General features: G+C 37.2%; 1 protein-coding gene across 19 annotated transcripts in view; it reads left to right on the forward strand.

Moving 5' to 3' along the window:
* Positions 1 to 26,216, forward strand: part of PARD3 (par-3 family cell polarity regulator) — a 623,149-nt gene that overhangs the window by 401,170 nt on the left and 195,763 nt on the right. For 11 of the 19 annotated variants that reach the window (XM_087420623.1, XM_087420632.1, XM_087420630.1 and 8 more), the window contains 4 exons: positions 2,591 to 2,780; positions 7,626 to 7,777; positions 8,833 to 8,877; positions 14,187 to 14,414. In XM_087420623.1, coding sequence (XP_087276749.1) covers positions 2,591 to 2,780; positions 7,626 to 7,777; positions 8,833 to 8,877; positions 14,187 to 14,414 — 615 coding nt within the window. The remainder of the gene's footprint in view (positions 1 to 2,590; positions 2,781 to 7,625; positions 7,778 to 8,832; positions 8,878 to 14,186; positions 14,415 to 26,216) is intronic. The other 8 variants (XM_087420634.1, XM_087420631.1, XM_087420633.1 and 5 more) reach the window with 3 other exon arrangements.

Here is a 26,216-nt window from a genome sequence, read left to right on the forward strand (position 1 = left end):
ACGTATATGGCATACCAAGTACCAGCAAACATAAGTAAGAGGTATTGTCTAGGTAGAGTTTGGTAGAAAATGTATTTTGATAATTTAGTTGTCCATTACCCCCAATATATTCCCGGAGCCAGATCCCAAAACTGTATTCCTGGCAAGCATGTTAAGAAGTGGAAAACTGATGGAAAATATGAACTCTCAAATCTTTTGAAATATTAGCCTCCATGATCATGGGTGAGAGAAAAATGCTAAATTGTTGTCTTACTATTAGGGAAATTTCTTGCCATTTATTTATGTATAAAGTTTTGGATCACTAAAGGTACAATATTTCTACTCAAAACAAAGTATTATAAAAAAGGATTTTCATATGAAGAACCATTCAGTGTTCCATGTTGCTTATTAGGCTGTCTCTCAGAACATATTGTGTAAATCCAAGAGTTTTCATTTTTGCATTTAAAAATGAGTGCACAATAATTACACCATAATGTTTCCTTCCAATAAGTTTTGTCTGTGTGAGGATTTGGCACTTAACACTGTGACATGTGCCTTGTCAGTGGTGAACTGTTAGTCAGGGATAACCCTGGTTTGTCATTCTGTACACTTTTTGGGGAATAGAAGTATGTCTCAAGAAGGAAGTATTTCTTTGGTAATAGTGCTCGGATGTCTGACCTTATTTATCAGTGTTGTTTTATTCAACAGATTTCTATCTTTCCATACTAATATCCTAAAACTCGAGTAGGAATAAACCAGTGATTTGAATTCAGGAAAGGGAAACGATGAAGTATTAAATTTGATTTACATTTTTATCATGAGCATTCGTAAAAAGTTGCTAGTTTTCAGTTTGTCAAAATGGATGCACTTCAAATCAAAATAGTGTTTTTCTTAGTAAAATGCTGAGTAGAGGTTTCAGTGAGCATGTACTATTTCTAAATAGAGTAGTTGATGCTAAATAGTAATTTACTTTTGTGGGTTGTCCTGAAAAGATTTATAACAACCTAATTTTTGGTCCTTTGTTGACGTGTGTAGAATAACATATATGTAAAAAAAATCTTTCAGACCTATGTATGCCATCCCAAAATTTCCACAATAGTGTTAAAACAAAAATTATCATTTACACATTCTGATAATGTTTATTTTTAAAATTAGATCTTAACACTGATGTCATAATGTTAATAAACTCCCTACATATTGCAGTTGTGTTATTTTAACAAATAACATGTAATAAAGGAAAAGTGCACCCCGTGTAAAACGGTGGTGGTGTTGGGAAAGTGCATCAATCCTTTTTATTTGGACCCAGTGTGGCTGACTTAACAGATGTGGATATTGGACTGGAAATGAGAGTTTGTCCACTCTACTGTAAGGTGACAAGAATGATCAGTTCTCCTCGTGTGGCTGGGAGAGGCAGGCTGGCGGGCCTACCTCAGACCGTGTGTGTGTTTCTGTGAGTGGGCCTCTCACAAGGTATCCGCATGGGCCGGAGCCTTGTCCACGAGTTCTTGCTCAGAAGAAGTATGGCAGAAGATTTGGGGGGAAGCCAGAAGAACTGTAGGCGTGCTGGGGAAGAAGATGGCATCCTTTGGCCCCCAGCTTTTTCTTAGAGGATTCAGGGCCTTGAAGCATAATTTTGTCTCAAGAAAGATTGTAAAATATAAACACCTGTCATGCTGGTCCATGAACCTGAGCAGATTTTCCTGAAAGAAACTGATCAGTCTAGACAGCTGTGGGTCTTTCCTTACCAAGAGCACTATGTCCTAATTGAATAAATCAAAATTTACAGGCTTCCCTGTCACGGCCTGAAAACCTCTGGACAGTCAGACACTATCTTTTCTCTTCGTAATCACTCCTGCTATCTCCCCCAGGCCTTGATTCTGGGCGTATTTGTCTTTGAAATGTCACCTGAATGCACCGTGGGCTTTTCTCCATCATGCATGTAATGATGTTGTTGCCAGTGTTTAAAGTCAGTGTCATCATTTCTTCTACCAGAACAGACCATATTCATCATTCAGAACCCAACTCTGCTGTTCCCTTTTGTTAAGATCCCCAGCATCCTCTGCCTCCGCTCCCCAGGCAGTTACCAGCATTCGTGAATGCCTTCACTCACATCACCAACCAATTAGCACTTCTTATACGTCTGTCTCCTTCAGGAGGGTGTGAGCTCTGTAATGGCAGAGATTGTCTTTCTTATAGTACCTGCCACATGATAGGTGCCCCACGTGAATGACTGATGTAAGTCTGCAGGACTTCCCTCTAAATATCCTGGCAAAATTTTTCGAAGGACTTGCACAACTTAGAATCTAGATAGCGTTTTCACATTGGAAGACATTTGGGAGATCATCTCTGGCTTTAGGAAACATAAAACCAGAGAAATTGCATACTGTGCCCATAGCTACATAGTTGCAGTGTGAGAGGAGGGAAGAGACTCGAGGTTTCCATCTGACGCTCATTTATGAAAAATAAATTTGCTTGCTTGTATTTTGTTCCACCAGGTTGAGTAGATGCTTGGAAATTGAGACTTTTTCTAATGTAGCAAAATATGAACATTAATGCATATAACCCTTAGGTCGATGTCTAGAATTTCTCTTTCTCTTTTTTCACTGGACAGGTAAATACCAGCTGTCCCCCACAGTGAATATGCCCCAAGATGACACTGTCATCATAGAAGATGACAGGTTGCCAGTGCTTCCTCCGCATCTCTCTGACCAGTCATCTTCCAGCTCCCATGATGATGTGGGGTTCGTGACGACGGAGACTGGCACGTGGGTTAAGGCTGCAATCAGCGATTCAGCAGAGTGGTAAGATCGCACTCCAGGTTTAGGAAACATCAGTTCATTGCAATCACGCTTTATTTTATGTTTAAGTGGTCTGTCACTGAGCACAGTTACTCAGTTTTTTTTTATAGCAGTGTGTTTTCATGTTTTTTATACTCAATTATCACTCTTTTAATAAAAGATTCTCCCCAACCCCATAAACTTACCCAATTGGTAGCCTTTCCAGTGTGTAGTTAATAATTTAGCCAACACAACAACAAAACTGCCACTAAACAAAAAAACCCTACTCAATTGTTTTATTGTTAATTATTTTACATATGTGTTAACTTGATGAATTGATTTCTATTAAATAATGTGTAAGCTGATCCCCAAGGTGACTGAGAGTTTGTAACAATTAAATGACTTTGGCCACGTTAATAGTTGATATGGTCTGGGAGTGGGAGAAGGCCTTTTAAAGGTTTTCTTTTTAGAGTGCTATAACTATACTATTTGAAATGCTTTATACTTGCTTCCAACATCACGGCTTTGGGAGCAGTCTATTGCTATTTTTTCTACTGTATCTTTCAAAATAGAAGAAAGCATTTGCTATTATTGAGCCAACGTGTAGCACTTGAATGTGATTTGCGTGCCTAGTAATTATGTACATCAATAAGCAGAAGGAAAGTCTTTCCTAGGGATGACCTTGTAAGGTTGTAGCGATAATTAACACAAACCATGTGAGCATTATACCAGAATTTTCTTATTGCCCTTTCTCTGGGGTCTTTTATGCATACATCAGCAAAATTATCTTTAAATGTTATTTGTTACAACAAATGTTATTTGTTAAATGGCATTATTCCTTCACCACTTAACCATGTCTATTTCCTAGTCTTCCCCAGACTTGTATCAACATTAAATATTAGGTAGGAGTCGTCCAGGGTACGGGCGTTTATTTGTGTTCACATGTTAGTGATGATCTTCAAGTAAGCCACTCCCCTGTCCTCTTCCCCCACTCCTCACATGGACACACAAAAACACAACACGTTTATCTGTTAGTTCTGCAGGTGTTCTCTTGGAATAATCTCACCTGTTTTGGGGGCCCTAGAAAAGTCCATCTCTAGCTTTTTTCTTTTCTCTTTAATTGTCTTATTGAAAACACAAGATTTAAAAGCACAGCTACACTTAAGCCTGCTTGATAGTAGCTTATCTTTGAATGAGTTTTATGATTCAACGTAGAGGTTCAACTATAATATAATGTGAAAACCCATTTGAAATTCACAGACGCTGTTACATTCACTGCTGCAGTTTCTCTCTCTTCCTGAAAGTGAAAGCAACACAGAGAAAGTAAGGATTGGATCTTTGCAGTACCCATCTTAGGGATGGAAGCCTGGGAATGTCCACCGTGATGAGAACTGTGCAGGTGGTCAGTCGTAGGAGTGGATCTGTTGGGGCTTTACAGGGCACTGTACTGGTGGAAATAAATAAATAACCAGCAGGCGTAGATTGTGGCGTTAATTTCCCTAAGGGGATTCATAAAATGGTGAAGACTTGTGTGATTTTGCTGTGGGGATTGGGGGGCAAGGAAAAGAATATGAATGAAGGGTTATCTAAACAAGAATAGCAGCTGTTCTGAATCACAGCAGAAAATGTAAGCTTTTCCAGCCTGACAATATCTCCCTAATCCTTGATGAAAATGTTATGAAAACAAAAGGGCAATAAGATGGGATTAATAACTGGAATTTTAATAACACTAGGGTCAGGATATGGTTACATTCTTTAAAGAATCAGCTGTCAGTCCTGCACTCTAACTTGTTAAATATTCTAGTGTACTGTTTACTGTGTCTGAAATTAGTTTAATGGGTATATTGATAGGGAAGAATTAATTATGTCATAGTTTAAGATTATTTCGTTATTTTAGGACTCTTATTAACTCACAAACTCATTTGACATTTTAAATTGTGTATGTTTACAGTTCACTGCACAATTTTAGAAGGCTAAATATGTCAAATGGCTCAACTTTTAATTTGTTAACTAATAGAATATACTTTTTTCAATCTTTAATTGATTTAGGGAATACTAACAATGTTTTTAAGGGGAAAAAATGTAAAACAGTAGATTCTAATCTTAGTGACAACATGATTTCAGCAGATGTAAAATTAGTTTTAAAAATATGCCAATATATGGTTTTCAGGTAACATGAGCAGCAACAATTTTACATTTCTTTGAAAAATCTTTCACCAATAATTTCTATTAAAAATCTATTTCAAATTCATTCTGTCCAGTCATCTGATGCTTTACTAGAGTTCAGGTTTTAAAGTATTCTATGATACAAAGAGTTGATGAGCATGTGCAGAATGCTTGAAGTGGTCAACTTTCAATAGATAAAAGACTTATTGAAAATATATTATTTAGAGCTTGATGCTGCAAAATTGGGTCATGGTTCTCATCATATGGGTTTTAATTTTTCATTTCTAGGACCGTGCTTTTGAATTGAGATGTATGTGCTTTGGAAATTATAAGCATAGTATAGTAAGCATAGTAGTATGTGAATACTACTATGTAAGCATAATATACAAGTGTATATATATTTAAGCAATATATAATTATGTGTTATATATGTTATATATATACACACACACATAGATAGTATATAAGCATAGTAATATGTGAAGGGACACCTAAGGCTTCAAGATAAACATGACCCTGCTTCTTCCTGGAACATCAAATTTCTTTAAGGTTTCACAGAAGAAATATGATATATTAAAAATGAAAAGATTTAGTGTAGATTGCACACAAAATAACATTTATTAGGACATAACATAGTGTTGTACAAAAAAAAAATTTATTCTTGCCTTGGGCTAACCTCCCATCCCTGTGGGGTACATCTTCTTTTTTCTCAGTACTGGGCCAGGACTGGGGTGAGGCAAGCTAGGCAGGGTGCGGAATGGCAGGAGACACTCATTCTCAGGGGTTGACCCTGAGCTTGCATGACTCGGAGAGTGGGAATTTCCTCAAATTCTTAGCTCTAGGCACCTACCTTGCCTCATCCTAGGGCCCCTGCTCTGTGCTTGGTGGAAAAAAATTGAGAAGGATGGTTCAGTTCCTTTGTGTGGCTTTTAAGGACCATATTTCCATGATCATAATTTGCATTGCTTTGATAATTTGAGATAGAAAGTCTTTTTTGGGTCATAACAACTTATTTTGCATAGTGGTTTGTAGTTTACAAGGGGCTTCCCCCTTATGCCCTGTGTTCTCTCACTGGCCTTGTAAGATGGGTGAGGCAACTCTTCTCTTTATTGAGCATATTAAGACATATGGACACAAAACATTTCAGGTCACTTAACTCGATGGCAGAGCATTTTCCTTGATGTCTCCTTTTCACAGTTTTTCGTTCAGCTCTTCTCTATGAGCCAACTATCCTTTCATGTGCAGTAAATTACACTAAATTTCTTTTTTTTTTTTGATTTTATTTATTTTATTTTTTCCCCCCAAAGCCCCAGTGGATAGTTGTATGTCGTAGCTGCACATCCTTCTAGTTGCTGTATGCGGGACTCGGCCTCAGGATGAACGGAGAAGTGGTGCCTCGATGCGCACCCGGGATCCGAACCCGGGCCACCAGCATCGCAGCGCGCGCACTTAACCACCAAGCCACAGGGCCGGCCCTACACTAAATTTCTGATGATTCAAACCAGACCACTATCCTTTTACCAGTGTGGATGGTAATGCTCATCAGGCCATAATGGGTTAGAGAAGCTTGCTTCCATCAGAAGCATAAGGAAGGCTTTCATAAACTCAACTCACGTAGTGGAAGTAGCCCCCTCACATTCCAAGATGTTTCGTTAGCTGTTACCTGGCCAGATAGGTAAGGTAGTTCGGCCCTGATACAAGAGCTGTTTATTTACTCAATGTGCCCAGCACAGAGAAAAACCATTTTCATTGTATAAACTGCTCGGAAAGCCTGGTAGTGCTTTTTAAAGTATTCACAGGTTTTTACAAATAGGAGTGATTCCATGTCTCCACAGCCACTTCTGTTGGGAGAACACTTCCAACTGTATCCTGTTACCGATGATTTGCCAAATGCTTCATCATCTCTGCTTGAGCCACTGTGTTGGTGTCACCCAAACCAAATGTCATCTAGTCTTCGTCATGCTTTTCCTGACTCCCTTGAATACTGTTTATTCTCTCATCCATGCATGCACCGCATCTGCTTTATACTACTGGTTTAGTATTTTTCTTAGGAACTCATAGAGAACGGAGTCTTTTTTTATTTATTATTTTGACATTGGTACCTAGTACAACAGCTTAATCAGAATAGGTTCTAATAAAGATTTGTTGAATTGATTTCTTCTCACTTAAGTATTGCAGAGAAACTACATCCTCATGAAACTACATGCCACGAAGGTGTTCTTTTTTCTTTTCTGAAACACAAGATAAAGGATATATAAGAAGACCAGAACATACCCTTTTTAAACCTTCTATTCGATTGCAATTCATATAGTCACTTGTTTGCTGCCAATATTTGTATTAATATATGAAATGTTTCTGCAAATATTCAATCCTTTCAATGTCTAAAAGCTATCAGGCTTATTTTTGATAATCACTTAGAAATAATGACGCATTGTTGAATAGAGTGAGGGATGTGAGAGAGGGAAACAGAGGAGAGAACTCACGTGGAGAAAGAATTAACTCTAAACGTAAATTAATGTTGTATTTTCTCATCATCTCCTGTACAGTCACAGCTTTTTTTAAATGGACTCTGTGTTATTTAGTTTAAATATTTCTGAGGAATATACATATACACACATTCATACACACAGGTATATATGAACTTTCCTAAATTGGATGTCTTCTATTTTTAATAAATATTTTTTGTCTTTCTCTTCACACCAGCTCTTTGAGTCCGGATGTTGATCCTGTTCTTGCTTTTCAACGAGAAGGATTTGGACGACAGAGTATGTCAGAAAAACGCACAAAGCAATTTTCAGATGCCAGTCAATTGGATTTTGTTAAAACGCGAAAATCAAAAAGCATGGATTTAGGTAGTGAGTACAATCTCCATGAATCTTTATCTAAATAAGGTTTAGATGCTTTCAGATTAAAATTTATGGTCCCAAACACATGTCTGTTTACTTTGAGCAATAGAGAAAATAAATGTGAAATGTGACAATTTGGCAAAAATTAGTTTTTCTCTGAGTTTGAGATAACCATATTTCTCATAAGTGACATGTTTACATAGTGTGCAATATGTTAATATATATGTTTTCTGATGAGAAAAGAAACAAACATGTGCATATCATGCTATATTCATGTATCTTTATTTGAGAAAATGAAATGTTTTAATTCTTTAGGTGTTTAAAACCAATTTCATTGAAAGAGTATTTGGTTGTCTGTGGGATCCTTGAACTAGAAGAAAAAGTTTTGGAGAGAAATCATTATCTCAATCCATGTCTAGAATCTGGTTACTTCATGTTATCTTCCTTTCATTGCTATTCTTTAAGGTTTATTTAATAGAAACTCTTATGTGTTGATAATTAAGGCATTTCATGGAAGGAATAATTTGAGAGAATATTTATTGTAGAAAGTATTTGGAAGCAAATGAGAGGAGGAAAATAACCATAGTTGTTCAATCAAACACCAATCAGGTAGTGTCTCTTTTTAAATCCAAATCCACCAAAACCCCCCAAAAAGTAAAATAATTAATTAAACCTATAAACTGATCAAATGATTTAAAAAACCTTTGTTAATCAACTGTAACTTAATTATGCTATTTTCTGGTGGCTGTTTGTACTTCAAGACTAAAAGATTAATTTATCATATGCATAAAAGAAAAATTTGAAGATGCGTTGCTTTGGCTAATTACGATATGCTAACATATAAATAACACACGTGTCTATGAAATGAAAGGACCGGCATATTGCATGGAGACACTGCTTTTTTTCCCCTTTTTTTGATTATGAATGTTTGCTTGATGTTTCATATTATTTGCATGAAATATTACTTAAGAATTATCACCTAACTGAAAAGATCTGGGAATGGTTGAAGCATGTGGGGCTGTGGGGACTAACTGGGCTAACCATATACATTTACCTTTTAACAGTAGCTGACGAGACTAAACTCAATACAGTGGATGACCAGAAGGCAGGTAAGAACGGACAGTTAGACTGTTGCTATAGAAACTGCGGTCCCAGGAGCTTATCATAATTACAGAGATGCCAATCATATTGCACGTAAACATAAGTATTACAGTCCTGCAGGGGTGTTTTCATTGTAGGAAATCAAATTGTACAAGAAAAGGAAAATTTTCTGTTAGAAGACATTTATCAGTATAGTACGTACTAAATGGAATATAATTTAGTGCTTCAAAATGCTAAAATAACCTAGATTTTCTTAATTGTATTTGTGTGGGAACGTTTTGTCACAACTAAAAGAAAATGAAAATCCTGAAAACATGATCTCTTTTGGTAGACTCTTAAGTTTTTAAGTCATCTATTTGATGCCTGGGTTAACATCCAAAAATGATTCTCCAAGTGATTTTGATTTGAAGGATAATAGCACAAATATAAATATTTTTCACTGAAGAATAATGTCCAGTGTTGCTATCATTAGTCACTCAGAAAAGTTTAGTTCTTTTTTGGATACAAGAATTAGCTCATAGTTACCTGAGATTGGATTAGACTATCTAATGCATATGGCTCCTTATCTTAACTTCGTGAAACTTTTTTAAAGGATTTTTTTTTTCTTTCCTTAGAAACAGTGGATTATATGGAACTAGGTTTTGCATTATAGTAGATTTTATGTTTTATGTTATTTTATGAAAATAATCAAAGGAAAGTCTTTATGTGTAATTAAAGTAATGCGCTTTGTACAATTGAGCATTTATGATTTATTATTATAAGTTTGGAATAGTGTTTTAATTATTCTAGATCCAATATGAGGTAGTTACACCACTTAGCACTAATTAGCTTCAATTCACCTTTTCAACCTGTAGTAGTAATTAGTTTTAGCCTGCTTGAAAAATATGTATCCCACATACATATGTAGAGATTATTGTGGACATGGTTGGAGTTTTCACGTTCTGTAGACTAAAAGATGGATTGTAAAAATTACATCCAATAAATCATAGGATTAACTGTAGTGCAAGGCAATTAACTATAGCCTCAGCCCTTATTAAGTAGTTATTTCTCTTATCAAACATAAAATTCATTGAAATTCTGAAACAGGGCTAAAGAAAAACATTATTTGATAGTTCGCATATGTAAATTAGTAATTAGTTCTTGCAGTTAATAGTATTCAGTACTTTTAAAGAGGTAGTCCCTATCCAAGTTAATGTTCATAAGATCCAAAGTGAACTGCTCAGGTTAAAGAACATGACTTTATATACTATGTCAATTGCGTAAAGTAAGGAAAATATTTAATTTAACCAGCTCACTACTACTAAAAGGAAAACAATTTATTGTGATTTTAAAAAATCATACTGATATCCAGATTTGCACAGAAAACAAATAATTTTCATGATGAGAAAGCACATTTTATAATCTAATTGAATCATGTGTTTTTATACTGTTTTAAAATGTTAGATCCGAGATAAAAAGAGCATTTTTGTTTCAATGTGTACACTCTATCCTACTGAATTAAATTGGAAAAACTTGGGACAAAAAATTATTACAGAGACGCCAAAGTACTTTTTGGTCAATTGGTTTTAAATCTATGTGAATAAAATATCTAAGCTAGATCCTCTCCATCCTCCGATATTAGCAAACAGATATTCAGTTATTTTTCTTTCTTCACTTGAATTGTTAAGATTATCATGATTTTACAGTTTAGTCCAAAGGTTTTTGGTAGAGTCGTAGTGGCATTTTAGCATAGATCATCTGTCTAGCCATAAGCCTTTCATAGTGAAAGTTGAATTCTATTTCCCTTTGTCCTTGCAAAAGATGTCCTCTACTTTTTTTTGGCAAGAGGGATATTAGGAGGTAGGAGTTGAAAAATAGACATAGGGAAAATAGTATGATTATGATTTCCCCCTTTATTCCTGGATTTAGGGATCTTGTGTGATATTTTGGGGGTAAATTTACTTTCCAGAAGAAAAGAGAGAACAGGAATAAGAAGAGGATTGGTTTCTAATAGTTTAATCCTTGAATATAAAAAAATAAGCAAAGTAGCCTAATGGCCTAGAAGATTTCTATAAAGAACTTTAAAATATTATTTTAAAGTTAAATGATATTAATTTTTTGTATAAATAAAAGCTAAATAATCTTTCCCCCATACTTTACATAGAGAAAGACTTTTTCTATACTCGTTACTGGTAAGTGCTGAGTTTATAATGTTAGGGAACTCAGTAACCCTCATTTGGGAATCTTAATATATTTCTTAACCAACCCTTTGTTAGAGTTTCTTTGACAAGTACAAGACTTAAATGTACGATATCCATATTACAGATCAAGGGTCCGCAAGCTCTTTCTGCAAAGGACCAGTTAGTAAATACTGCAGCCCTGGCAGGCCAAGCAGTCCCTGTAGCAATGACTGAATTCTGATGTAGCATGAAGGCAGCCATAGAATATAGATAAACAAGTGGGCATGGCTGGGTTCCAGTAAAATTTTCCAGATTTGGCCTGTGTTTGCTGATCCTTGCTATAGATTCACAAATTATAGATTCTGACTTTTTGTATAACTTTTTATCTTGAAAATTTTCAACTGTACATAAATGTAGAGAGAGTAGTTCATTGACCTCCCATATACCCAGTACTCGCCATTGATAATTATCAACATTTTGCCAAAATGCTACACTACGGTATTCTGAATTTAGAGAAAAGAATAGGTAGGTAAGCTCTGAATTACTCTTACAAAGTATCTATTGCTTATTTACTGATACTTTCATCATTGTTTTTCTTCCCCGATTTGCCTGTTTGTGTACTTTAATAAATACATATATAAATACTTATATACAAGTATATATACACATACATTTATTTTAATAAATACTCATGCCATTTCTGAAATTAAAGTCTTTTGTGCTCTGAGTACATTAAGTCAAATCTTAGCTGACTTTCATAAAGAAAATCTTAATATACATAAATGATGTTTTTATGATAATCTTTACTGGAAGCATGAAATCTTTATTGGAGATAGAGATAGATATACACACATACATACATATATTCATATACAGGTCCTTTATGAACCCAAGAAAGCACCAAATATTTGCCTTAAAAATGTTTAGAGAACCCAAATGCAGCTGGTGAGTTATAAAAATTGATAGGTCTGATTTACTCAGGAAAAGATCTTCCCACTACTAATTCTAAGACATATAAAAATAAATGTCCTTGTCCAGGAATGATCTTTTCACATTTTTTTTAATTCCTCTACTTCTTTTTTTTAATTCTTTTTTTTTTTTAATTTTATTTCTTTATTTATTTTTCCCCCCAAAGCCCCAGTAGATAGTTGTATGTCATAGCTGCACATTCTTCTAGCTGCTGCATGTGGGACGCGGCCTCAGCATGGCCGGAGAAGTGGTGCATCAGTGCACGCCCAGGATCCGAACCCGGGCCGCCAGCTGTGGAGCGCACGCACTTAACCGCTAAGCCACAGGGCCGGCCCAACTTGTTTTTAGTTCTTTAAAACAAAATTCACTTTCCTCCCTGTGACATGACTTTTATGGGTGTCTAGAACATGAACTTGTCAAAAATTATAGTGCTCTCAAGAGAAAAAGTAAGAGTGATCATCTTGGAAAGAAAATTTCATGTGAATTTTTGTTATAAAATAATGAAGTATGTACAAACCTACACTGAGAAAGTTAAATAAATCATCATTCTCACCCAAGCACAATAATTTATGGAATATTATTTCTTCATTAGAATCACCTGTCTGCCTTTTTCCGTATGTTACATTTTTAACATATTTATTCTAACTTAAAACTGCTACCCCATTGTGAAAATTAGGTGAAAGATGTAATGTAAATGAATCTTAAAAAGGAAATTCTTGTTTTGACTCTCAATTTAATTTTTATTCTGCTTTATATTCTGAGCCATGGAAAGCCCATGTCATAGCTATTTGTCTTTTGGGTGATAACAGACAAGGCTCCTCCTTAATTATTGATCAATGTATGGGCTGATGACCCCGTGTAGAGATAAGCTACCTAGGCTCTCCTACCCTCCCATTTTTTGCACCTGTCTTTTTCACAGTAGAAGTGAAGAACTGGTTCTGTAGCCCAGATTGCACAGGTGGTGGTACAGAGCTGGAGTTTCAGTCACCTAGAGGCTGTATTAGTCTGCCTCTGAGTGCCGGGTCAGACCGTGATGGATGAGGCCGTCTTACCTGGTGAAAGAAATCCGTTTTGATTGCCTTCTAAAGCTTGGTACTCTGAGTATATCTCAGGCCTTCCTGCCCTAGATCCTCAAGAAATAGAGCCAATTTTTTAATTCCCTGAATTCTCCCCTGTCATCCTACTGGAATTTTCATGGTAATTGTTAAGTTGTCTTCCTTCTGTTCACACTTGTTTCTCAAGCAGGTATTATTCCCAGGCCTAGAGGCATAAGTACTTATGTCCAGCTCCTTAGTCTCTCCTTTCATTCTCTCTCTCGAGAGCCCTCATGTAATTTACTTCTATTCAAATTTTGTATTGCTCTTTGCATAGAATGTTCATATTCCCCAGAATTAGGTTTCTACCTGGTGCCCTGATTGTGCCGATTGTCCTGATGACACCTAGTCTTCCGTGCTCTTTTCATTACCCATTTGTGGGAACCTGCACTATAATGAGGAAGGGATGATGACGCTCATGGATATTAAAGTTTAACTTCTGTTGTAAAGAATTTTAAATTTTTTCATTTATTTATTTTTTTCCCCCAAAGCCCCGGTAGATAGTCGTATGTCATAGCTGCACATCCTTCTAGTTGCTGTATGTGGGACGCGGCCTCAGCGTGGCCGGAGAAGTGGTGCCTTGGTGCACACCCGGGATCCGAACCCGGGCCACCAGTAGCGGAGCGCACGCACTTAACCGCTAAGCCACGGGGCCGGCCCGTTGTAAAGAACTTTAAACTGCCAAAAAATGATTTCAGTTAAGTTGAAAAGCTTGCTGTTGGTTGCCCACCTTAGCCTTCTTGTCATTCCTGCTTTTCAGATGAACTTCTGGGTTATTCTGTTTCTTTTGGATTATTTACATAACTTGGAGCAAATGATTTGACAAAAATTTCATCTGTTGAGCTAAAAATGGAAACTAGTAACTTGGAGTTTTTCCTAATGAAAATAGAGAAAATAGACCAAATTTAATATAAATTTGGGAAAAATAAAAATTAGTTGCTTTACTTACTTTTTATACCTTTTCTATCTGCATTCCAGAACTCATCATTGAGCAAATAATTTGTCTGTGTCCCTGATGTTTCCCACAATTCGTAGATATCCAGGTAGGTAATTTTCGCCACTAATTCTAACATCTTGTTTTTGTAAACCTCCAAGGTTCGCCCAGCAGAGACGTGGGGCCCTCCCTCGGTCTGAAAAAGTCAAGCTCGTTAGAGAGTCTGCAGACAGCTGTCGCTGAGGTGACTTTGAATGGGGATATTCCTTTCCACCGCCCACGGCCACGGATAATCAGGGGCAGGGGATGCAATGAGAGCTTCAGAGCTGCCATCGACAAGTCTTATGATAAACCTTCAATGGATGACGATGATGAAGGCATGGAGACGTGTAAGTTGATAATGTCTGAAAGAATAGCAGTTACAAACAGCTCTGTAAAGCAGCAGTTTTTAAAGTGTGCTCCGGGGAACCCTGGGGGTTCCCGATACCCTTCACAGGGAGCTGTGAGGTCTAAACTGTTTTCATAATAGTAATAAGATGTTATTTACCTTTTTACTCTCTTTCTTTCACAAGTAGACAGTGGGGTTTTCTAGAGGCAACATGTCATGTGATATTGCACTAGACTGAATGCAGAGAGATAGAAGAATCTGTCTTTTTAGCTGGATATTAAAAAGATTTTCTAAAATATAAAACAGTACCATTGTTCTCACTAATTGTTTTTGGAAAATACAGTTATTTTTAGTGAAAATGTAATTTCTGTTAACATAAAATTTGTTTTTTATAAAGTAATTAATATTTTTAAACTTTCTCCCTTTTAATTCAGTAAATATGATAGATACAATCCATATAAAAATTTATTTCTAGTCCTGAACAATTTTTAGGAGTGTGAAGGTATTCTGAGACTAAAATGTTTGAAAACTACTGCTATGTGGTTGTGTCTATAATGTGATGTCTCCAATGAATATATGTAATAATATATGATTTTGAAAACATATTTTTGATTTGTTTTTATGAATTACTCTTGCTTTCCTTGAGCTAGCAAGACATGTTTGTATATGTGTGTATATTTCCAAATTGCAAAATATGTTAAGCCAAGACTCTTGAAAGTCAAAGGTTATATAAATGAACAATATGTTTTCCATTGTATATTGAAAAAAAGTAACATTTATAAATATGTACAAATGTATGCTTCAGGGAGTTATCTTTATAGTTAAACATGTATGGTACAAAAGTAACCTTTCAATTTGAAAATAAGGAAAAAACTCTACTAGTGTATTTACTTAGACAGAAAGGTCTTAGGAGCCCTTCTAGTAAAAATTGTTGCTAGCTTTCATTGTCTGTAACTACTAATTTACGTTTTAGTGTTTTAACCTCAACTGTGACTCTACCCATCTAACTGGTTTAAGAAAAGTGGGAGACCCCATTGCCCGAAGTTAAAGCAGAGACCAAACGTAATTTAAGTGGATTGTAGATTACTTGCAATTTAACTTTTGGGTAGACTGCTTCTATCACATATACCTAACAAAGATTGTGGTGGGGAAGAAGAGTTTTATTTTGTTTTTTTTTATTTATTTATTTTTCCCCCAAAGCCCCAGTACATAGTTGTCTGTCATAGCTGCACATCCTTCTAGTTGCTGTATGTGGGACGCGGCCTCAGCATGGCTGGAGGAGTGGTGCCTCGGTGCGCACCCGGGATCCGAACCCGGGCCGCCGGCAGCAGAGCGCACGCACTTAACCGCTAAGCCACGGGGCCGGCCCCGGAAGAAGAGTTTTAAATAAAAATCACATTCTGAGGAGATTTAAAGCAAAATTATATAATGTGTTTGGAAAGATGAATATTTCTGCCATAATGTAACATACAAAGCAAAGCTTAGGGAGAAGATTGCTACCCACCCCCCAATTCTCCATCTAAATCTGGGCAGTTTTTTCACCAGCCAGTGATTTCAAATATATGCATCCTATTCTTGCCAGATGAAGAACATATTTCCTATTTTTGCTGCCAAGCCTATTCTCCAGGATCCTGAGTCATATGAGCTTTCAACCTTCTTGAGTATTTTCCATTGTATTTGATGGTTACTTCCGTCCTAACCAGGATTCCTTGTGCAGCCCTGATAGGGTAGGAGCCCTATTACTTACAGATCTTGCCTCTGTCTGTCCTGGGTGCATATTTAATAAGAGATAATAGTACTTTGGCCTCTCAATATTTGTTTCTTTAAGCATCTACAATTTATAATGCTTCTGAACTTTTTTCTTGTTCTGGTTAAAACATAATTTAAATTCCCTTATATAAAATGCAGTTTTTTCACATATGTCACTCATTTCAGACGCAACAGGGGATGGAATGCACATCAACACAAGGCATGTTCTTAACTCGAGAGGGGACAGCCTCCAGAGTTCTCCACCAGTGTGGACTTCTAAATTTACCTCTGTATGAGTATAGTTTCCTTTTTAAATCGAAAATAACAGATTTAAGTATATTATATTAAAACTTATTCATTGTGCTGTCATCAAGGCAAAAAACACAATTAAACAGGCAAATTACAGTTTGTGAACCAAAGGTGAAGTTCTGGACAGGAGCTGGCAGACACTGATGTGTGCACCTACAACCACGAAGTGCCGTGCTTTCCAAAGTCTTCATTTCATTTTATTTTGTTTTCAGACCAGTCTGCTGAACTTTGGATATGGCAAAAGAAAGGCAACTATTGTAAATTCCAAATTTTTGCAATTTGAGTTGTCGAAGTTGTATTAATAGAGTGGAGTGAGCACTGAACTGGAATTCAGATAACTTGCTTCCTAGTCCACATTCTTCTAACCAATTTGAGACTTTGGTCAGAGTAGTTAAAATCCTTGAGCTTTAATTTCTTCATTTGTAAAACTGAAGATTTGGACCTCCAGGTCATTGATTTTCAATTGTGATTGTGGCGTCTGTCAGGAGGGGTTTTGGGGGAGTCAGGAAGCTAATGGGAGGCTGAGCGAGTGGGATTCTGCAAAGGCCACCAGCCTTACCCCGCACCTCGCTGTTGCCACTCCTCTGCCTCAGCAGTTGTGGGTTTTTTAAATCACTTTTACTACATCGTGGTTCTTTGTAAATTTTAATTTTAAAAAAGGGTAGTTTACAGTTTTTCAGAAAAAGTTTGAAAAGTGATGGTTTAGATGATTTCTGAGGTCCTCTCTGGTTTTAACATTCCACAACTCTGTGTACCCCCTTACCACTGATCTGATCCCATCCTTGCCTCTCTCACCTCCTGTAAGGTCCACGGAGGAAGACACCACCACGTCTGTTTTATTCCTGCATAACCAAGCACAGGGCTTGGTATATCAAAGGATTCAATGAATATTTGTTACATCAATAAGTGAGCTCTTGCTTAACTAGCACCGCTGTGAGTGTAGGAGAGCAAGAGAGAGAGAGAGAGTTTCAGTATGCAGTAAGTCAGATGGAGGTGACATTTTGCTATTCCTGTTTGTATTCCATACTGGACCTGCATGTACTAGACCTTCAATGCCTCAGCAAACTTTATTTTTCTTAAAAAGAAAAAATCTGTCAAGACTGCTGTTACTGCTGGTGGTCATTAGACTGTCACCTTTACGTATGACTAGCCTCAAAAAGATGTTTTATGGCTCCACTTGTGAGAAGGAAGGCTGGCTCAGCTAGCTCTTCCTTTAGTTGCCTAAACACCATCCTTTTCAGAGTCTGGCTTGTGGATTCTCGTGGCGTGGTCCACATACTTTCTGTCGCCGTGGCTTCCCAGAATCCACACTTGTGTTTCTGGCTGTGCTCCCGCATCCTTGCCTTTGCAGGCACTGTCCCTCGCTGCGTGTCTAGTGTCCTGCTGTTGTCCATGTGCTGTGGGACTCTGTGACAGAGGGTGCTTTCTCACACTGTGGAATGGCTCAGTTACAGCCACCAGTTGAAATGAAAATGCTGTATCGCTATTGAACATGGCTCTCAAAAGGACCACTGTCCGAGCAGCTGATCTTTATGTTGTGCAGGACTTCTTGTAAGGATGCCGCCAGTGCACCCTGGAAACGTTGGGATGGAGAGTGGCTTGTCATTGAAAAGTTGCGAAGGAGGGAGCCGAGGCTGGGTGGTGAGGACAGAGGGTCACCCGTCCTGCTCCGATCTGCTGCTTTCTGCTCTCACGTGGCCCTTTTCCTCTTTACAAGTGAGATGCTTAGGCACAGGCACGGTTGATCACTCTTGTCAGTTGGGTGGAACACCTCCCCAGTGACTATATTTCATGGCTCCGAGCAGACTTGCCTCTTCTCGCAGTGTTGAAACCATGGCCTGGGCACAGTGATGGGCCCAGGAGGCTGGGCGGGATCCATGTGGTATCTGGTATCTGTCATCTTCTGTAACACTTAGGTTCTTCCTGCGAAGATGGCAGAAGCCAGCGTTTTTGTCTCTCATTTAATCCATCTGGCCTCTCGGTGTTGTGTGTGTGTGTCTGGATCAAGATGGAGCTTTGTATTCGGGGACCCATTATCTCCCAGGCCCTACCTGTGGTTGACAGGTCAGGGCATCTACAATCTGCTCCCTCTTCTATGCAAATTACATACCCCGCCTGGCTCTCAGCAAGCAGCTTCTGCCTCCCCCATAATAAATCAGTTTCTCTTGCTACCAGGAAAATGCATGCAATAACATTGCCTTGTTTTCTTTTTGAAAAATATATTGTCCCATTTTTTTCTAAATTAAAAGTTGTCAAATTGTAAGCCTTACTATCAGTAATAGCTTTTTGTTGGGGTCGAGGAGGTGAAACACAACAAAACCAAATGCTATCTTATTAATTATACCCATTGATTTTAAGATATATCCAGTTTATAATTTTAAATGTGAAAACATGGAGACAAATTGCATTTAGAGTAGCTTGCATACTTTTTTATACTACTCTTATGAGGAGATAAGAAAAAAGCATTGCTCTATTGTATACTTAACTTAGGTTAGCAGTTTGAGATTTGAAGGAACTAAATTTATGTTAGTAAATTAGCTAATATGAGAGCTTCCAGGGGAATTTTTTTGTTTTTTATATTAACTACAAAATAGCATATTGCATATGATACCTTAGGTTTTCTACTCTCAGCATTCTGCATGCTTCTAGCCACGTTTCGTTGCCACCTATTTGAGCAAAAATAACGCAGACTAGGTCTAATTTTATCCTAAGCAAAACCCATTAGATTACAGTAAATCTACTGTGAAAGAATTTAGGATATGGGTTTCAAAATCAAAGTACTTTGTAAAAGATTTCCTGTTTGGTTAATCTATTTTAGTGGATAATTGGATGTTGATCTGTAAAAATATGTGTTCTAAAATACTAGAAATAGGAATAACTATTCCTATCTTTTTATGCCAATGTGTGTACTTAAATATCATGTGCAGTTTAAGATGAGAGCTTCAATTAATTTTAGGAAGTTTCTGAAGGTAGTATGGTTGTAAGCATGTGAAATAGCCAAAGCTATTCCTTACATTTTTTTTCTAAGTGAAAAGTAACTTAAGCTAAAAGTAAAATGACAAGTCTCAGCTGAAGTGTTTGAATTGTAGAATCCTCATTTTAACCATTTTTTTAATAAGGAAAAAGTCTTTAAATAGTTAACTAAGATCGTACTTAGGAACTGAGTGATAGAATGTATACCTTCTGATTCATAGAATATTTTTCTAGATTTTTCTAGAATATTAAACTTCCAAATGTTCCGGAAAGCCCATTACACTACAACTACTTTAACGTATTTAAGTGTGTATTAATGAATTGTGGCACCTAAAATCTGATATTTAGGCTGTAAGTTCCTGAGGGGTCAGGGGGTGATTTAACCCGATGGATAAACTCACACTTGAGAAGCTGTGTGGTTGAGGGCCATTATAGTGCACAGATTACCATGGCACCAAACGGTGGGGTACCCACTCAGCCTGTGTGGAATTAAAGTGGAAAGGGAGGTGTGTGGAGAAGGCAAGTGCCGTTACTTGAGTGGTCTCCAGCTGAGTGAGTAGGGAACACAAAGAGCACATGGAGCGGGGACCATCTCTGGGCTGCCATAGTTCTGTTAAGGTTGTAGTGCAGGTGAGAGCATGGTGGCGGAATGAGATTTAGGATGTAGGCAGAGAACAGATCACAGACAGCCTTGTTTAAATGATTTGTGTTTTGTACTGAGGACCTTAAAGAGCATTTGAAGAATTGCAAGTAAAAGAATATGGTTGTTGCGGCCTTAGGATAGAGGACGAGTTATTGGGAAGGAGACGGTAAGTAGCAGTGTTGGTAGCAAGAAGATAAGATTTTTGACAGTAACGCAATAATCCAGGTGAGTAATGAGGCTTGGCAGTGCCAGAGCAAAGGAAGAAACTGCGTTTACACGCTTAGCGTCCCACACGTAAAGATGGATGATGATGATGTGGTTTTTCTCATTAGCACTTCCAGGCTCAGAAACTTAGAATCATCATCTCACTGTGTAACAACTCCATTACCAAGCTTTCTTAATTTTTCCCCATGAAATCTCCTAATTCCACTCCTTCTGTCCCATCTAGCCCAAATCCTCATTATTTAGTATCTGAAGTTACTCTTAGGATCTCCTAGCTGGTCCTGCTATCTCTAGATTTGCTGAATAAGCTCTGTAATCACATTCCTGTTCTCAAAGTCCTTCAAGCTTCCTCATGCATTCTTGCCCAGACCAGACACTCTCCGTGAGGTGTATCATCTTATTGCCCCCGAACTTTCCTAGTACCCTCTCATGTGTACGTTAGGCTGTCTTCTTCCTTCCTCTTCCTCTTCTTCCTCCTTCAAGAAACTTTTTCCCAAGCAAACTAGTTTTCTCTTGACTTCCTAAAGCCCTAATTGATTATATAGAATGTATCTGAGAATTGTTAGTATAAAATATCTTTTTACCCCACATCAATAAATTTTTGTGAGTCCCCCCCAATATGGGTTGCATGGCATGGGAGTTAAGAACACTGGCTTTTGGGGGACAAGTCATTTTGATTTCTCAAAAAATAGCAAAATAGAGCCTTATAGCCATTCAGTATTTCATAACATTTGCACATTTTTATGTTATTTTTGTTTTTGTTTTTCCATTTAAAAGAGAGCAGTGGCCTGGAATATCTTTTTTTGACACTATTAATAATATTTTCTATATTGTTAAAACATACAGGGCCGGCCCCGTGGCTTAGCAGTTAAGTGCGCGTGCTTCGCTGCTGGCAGCCCGGGTTGGGATCCCGGGCGCGCACTGACGCACCGCTTCTCTGGCCATGCTGAGGCCACGTCCCACATACAGCAACTAGAAGGATGTGCAGCTACGACATACAACTATCTACTTGGGCTTTGGGGGAAAAATAAATAAATAAATAAAATCTTTAAAAAAAAACAAAACATACATTTGACACCAAGCTCACTCCTTGTTTAAAATTTTTAATGGCAATTCCAACAGCGGGGTTTATGAGTTCCATTTCGATTGTGTAACCAGTCTATTTGGTCTGTTGAAAGGAAAACCTTTAGCTTCACTATACATTGTCCCCATGAACAGGAAACACTATCCATTGAGGACCATCATTTGGATGTAAAAATCAACTGGACACTGAAAGCGAATTTGCAAGGGTTCAGAAAATTGAGGGTGGGACCCTCACGGTACTTGTTCTGTAGTGTTCTCTTGGGAAGGGAGGGATGATGGAGGTCACATTCTACCATCATCTTCAGGAGCATTTTACCTGTTTCATTTAGGGGGAATCATTAAAGAGAAGTTTCAAATGTAAAGTAGAAGTGAAGAATGGTGTTTGGTAATAAGTCTTAAACTCCTTACCCCAACATAAACTAGGAGGATTTTTTTTTTTAATGAAATAAATCTACTTTTAGAACAGAGTGTCTGAGGAATCATGTATCTGAACTTTCCTCTAGGTGCTAATACCACTGAAAAACGTCGCCTGCCTTCATCTCTCTTTCTCCTTTCACGGTCATACGCTTGGTTCTTCATCGTGTCAGTTATTATTCCCACTGCACAGTTTAGGATTAAAGCTTCTTAATTCTTCATGTTTCTTGCCAGCTTTGTATGTGTGGGATTTTTCTTTTTTTTCAGCTTTAAGAAATCTAAGTTTTTTCATTGCCAAGAGCTCGTCATTCTGATGTTAAAAGTCAGAGTCCAGAGAAGCAGAACTTGTTATTCGACACCATCTGTATCCCTAGCTGTTCATTTCCTACATCTTAGTTCCTTTTCCAAAGTCAAAAATATTCAACTAAAATAAGAAACAAAAATAATATTTATGTCCCCCAAGTTCTCAAATCCTACAGAGGACTTTGCAGTGCCTGGGAGTCCAGTCCTCATGTATTTTTATTACATTGTTTTTTTACCTAACTTTAATCAATAGAAATTGGGCATGGTCAGTAGATTTCCTAAGTCTACTGAAATTTTCCATTACTGATGTCTCATTTTAACTTTCTAAGTTTTGTTTTAAGAAGATAGATTCTGAAGACTGAGTCATCCTGTGTACAACTATTATGTTTAATCCTTTGTCTCCAAAGTGAATTGTAAATTACTCAAAACTATGTATTTCTTTTTTCTTTTTTTTGCTGAGGAAGATTCGCCCTGAGCTAACATCTGTTGCCAATCTTCCTCTATTTTGAATGTGGGTCGCTGCCACAGCATGGCTGCTGACGGGTGGTGTAGGTCCGCACCTGGGAACCAAACCCATGCCACTGAAGCAAGGCGCACCAAACTTAACCACTAGACCCAAGAATATGTATTTCTATCATTAGATATTTCTAATACTGAGGGTAGTTCTTTATAAATAGGGAGCAATAAAGAATAGTTTTTCTTATGATTGGCTTTTTGTTCAATCATTCTGTCATTCACTCAACAAATATTTAATGGTGCTTCTTTGGGCTGTGCCCTCAGTGGAGAGTACTTGTTTACTGGTGAATAAGAATATTATCATTTTTGTTTTGTGTTTCTCTATTTATACCTATTGAACAATTCATTTAACTGTAGTAACAAGTCTGAAAAAATCTAATTCTAGTAAAATTGTCAGAGCTGCCTAGAATGACCTTAACTGCTAGACCTTACATTTGTGATAAATGGCACTGCAGATGTTCCACAGCACCTCTGAAGTTTGATTTATACAATGTACCTATTAGGATGCTTTCAGCTTCGTTTAATGGAAAATCCAACTCAGACCAGCTCAAACCATAAGGAAACACACCGTTTATATAACTGCGTTCTAGAGTGGGGAAGCTTCGGAGATTATTGATTCCATAGCCTAGTAGTGTTATCAAAGACCCAACATCTTTCTACCCCTCTGCTGTGCTGTCCACAATTTGGCTTATCCGGAGGGTAATGGCAGGGCTCAGAGGCCTTTTACTTTCTTATTCAGATCCAGCAGAAGGGAGTGAGACAGCTCCCCAAGCATGGACTATGTCCATTCAGGCTGATGGGGCCATTCTTTTTTTTTTTTTTTTTTAAAGATTTTATTTATTTTATTTTTTCCCCCCAAAGCCCCAGTGGATAGTTGTATGTCGTAGCTGCACATCCTTCTAGTTGCTGTATGCGGGACTCGGCCTCAGGATGAACGGAGAAGTGGTGCCTCGATGCGCACCCGGGATCCGAACCCGGGCCACCAGCATCGCAGCGTGCGCACTTAACCACCAAGCCACAGGGCCGGTGATGGGGCCATTCTTTAACTAAGAACATTGGACTAATAAGTCAATAGGGGCTTTCTACCCATAGGTTGGTATAAATCTAATAATGAATTCACCCCTTGGAGATAGATTGCATTCCTGACCACGGTCAGAGCTCCATTAGGAAGAAGAAAGGGAGAGATGGATTTTGGATAAGCAACCGACAGAGATCATTGCAGTATCAACAGTAGCACCACTTTTCATTGAAAAGTAAAAGACTCTAATGACCACGTGGGTTACAGTCAACTTTTGACAGTAAAATGTTTGTGGTGACTAGATAGAAATATTTATTTATGGCAGAAGCTGCCTAACTTTGAGTTTGAATTGAAACCTAAGGTCATTTTCTCCATAATCATTAACATATAAGTGCCCAATCTTTTCCAAACTTCTTTGTGACCCAGTCCTAATGTGATACCTTGCAGAGTTGAGTAGCTTAATTTGTAACATGGACCAGAATTTTAATTGAGCTACATTTGCATCTGTTGAAAACATGGTAATTAGGTATGTCTTAATTGCGGAATGACTGTGCTGCATTAAAGAGAAATAGGCAGCTTCGTGTTATACCTTCTTTAAAAAGAGAAACTTGAAAGTATCTGTCTTTTATAGGTAATTATGTGGGAAAGTAGCTGATAGTTCGGTGTATAGAGCATGTTAAAACAGGCAGAAATGTTAGTCAAAAATAGAAATTTCTGTTTGTTTGGAAGGAGATAATCATCTTTCTTTGTGTGGACTATCTGCAAAAGGAAAGCAAATAGTCTGTAAAGATGAGCAAAATTAAAGAGAAATAGATGTCAAATTTATGTAGCATTTAAATAGTAAATTATCTAAATGCAGGTTTATGATTAGTTCTTGCATTATAATTTACTGTATGAACACAATAGATCAAGCCATTTACTGCTAATATAGTACCAGTACTTCTCTTACTTGAAAAACTGTTAATGTGATTTTTAAAAATTTTCTTAGTTTAAGGGAATGAAAATATTTTATGTACCTTATTATAAAGATACATAAAACCCACTGTACAAAGATTGGTTTTAAAACTTAAAAAAAAAAATCTGACTAGTATATCAGTGACCTTGAATATATACATATTTTAAAATTAAACAGGTGTAACCAATTTATTTAAACTTTTTAAAACTACAGTAATTCTGCTTAGGGACAGGGTAAAGTGAGAGATTCTTATTTTTTCTATCAAATAGTTTTAGAGTTTGAAGCATATATAATGTGATACTCTAAAAGAACATCTTATGTTTGTACATATGAAGCCACATATTGCTAAATGTTTTTAATTAGTTGGCATTCAAGGGGATTAGTTAAATCAGTCCACCCCCAGAAGAGTTTCTATGATAATGCATTATCTAAATTAGAATGTTCAGAATAAACATAAAGAATTCTCAAATGTGCAAGTATCCTTTTAAAACAGTCCACTTGCTTGGGGCAGGAAACTAAGCTAGGATTTTTGATTTTATAAAATGAGGTTACAAAACCCAAAATTAATAAATTATTTAATACTAATTTTCTCTGTTTCACCCAATTTAGAAAATAAGTTGTATTACATGCAGTGGAAAATTATTGTGAATATGAAAAGAATTGGCAACAAATACGACTTCAGCGTATAGTTAGTTGTGAAGGCACTGCCTTTATCCTGTTACGGAGCCAAGAGCAGACATATGCCCCTTGTCCTTCTGCCAAAACTATTAGGCAGAAAACTAGCAGAATTGCTATTGATAGTTCCATTCATGATTTATGATAATGGTTGCTGTGGAAGACTAAGTCATTTACATTTATTGAGCTCGTTTTTTTGTTTATAGTTTCAGACATTGTCGAGGGTTATAAAATCCATTAGATGATACATATGGCACTAACAATAATAGCATTAAAATATACCAGAAACTGACTAAAGCTCAACCAAGTACAGTGCACATTCCTGGTGTCACTGTAGTTGGGTGTGGCTGGTTTTGTCAGACTTAATTAGAGGAGAGCAGGCATTGTTCTGAAGCCAGAGGAATGATGATACCCAGAGATTGGATAAAAGTTTAGTTGGTTGGGATCAAGTCATGAGTCAGGTTTACCAGTAGTCTTTCATTTAAATCACCGTTTATAAGCGGCTGCTGTCTGCCCGGCAGTCCTCATTTTAGAGAACCAGAGACAGACATGTAATCACAATGTATGAAAAATGTGATTATAGCAGTTTGTACATAAAGCTATGGAAGTATAGGTAAAAAGAGTCTTGCATGTGGGAACTTTAGGAAATTCACTAGCATCCATTTATCTCGCTTGAGTATACCAACAGATCTAGGTTTCATAGCTCCCGAAAACTCTTTTGAGTTTTTATAATTATTTGGTCGATTATCTCAAAGTTGAGGCCATACTCATTTCCCACAAGGTTGAAGCAGTGGTTTGCAATCAGTTGGAGCTCAGCCGTGTTCAAGGGTGTTAGACAAGGTGCTGCAAACCTGCTTAAGCTATATTTCTCTTGGGGAGCTCTCATTTGAAAAGGCTAGCCATTGGGCCAGTAGGCCAGGATATTCTTTCCCTGCTTTGTGTA

The sequence above is a fragment of the Ceratotherium simum genome, chromosome 32 (genome assembly GCF_057802395.1).
Source record: "Ceratotherium simum simum isolate JZ-2026a chromosome 32, ASM5780239v1, whole genome shotgun sequence".
Classification (NCBI taxonomy): Eukaryota; Metazoa; Chordata; class Mammalia; order Perissodactyla; family Rhinocerotidae; genus Ceratotherium; species Ceratotherium simum.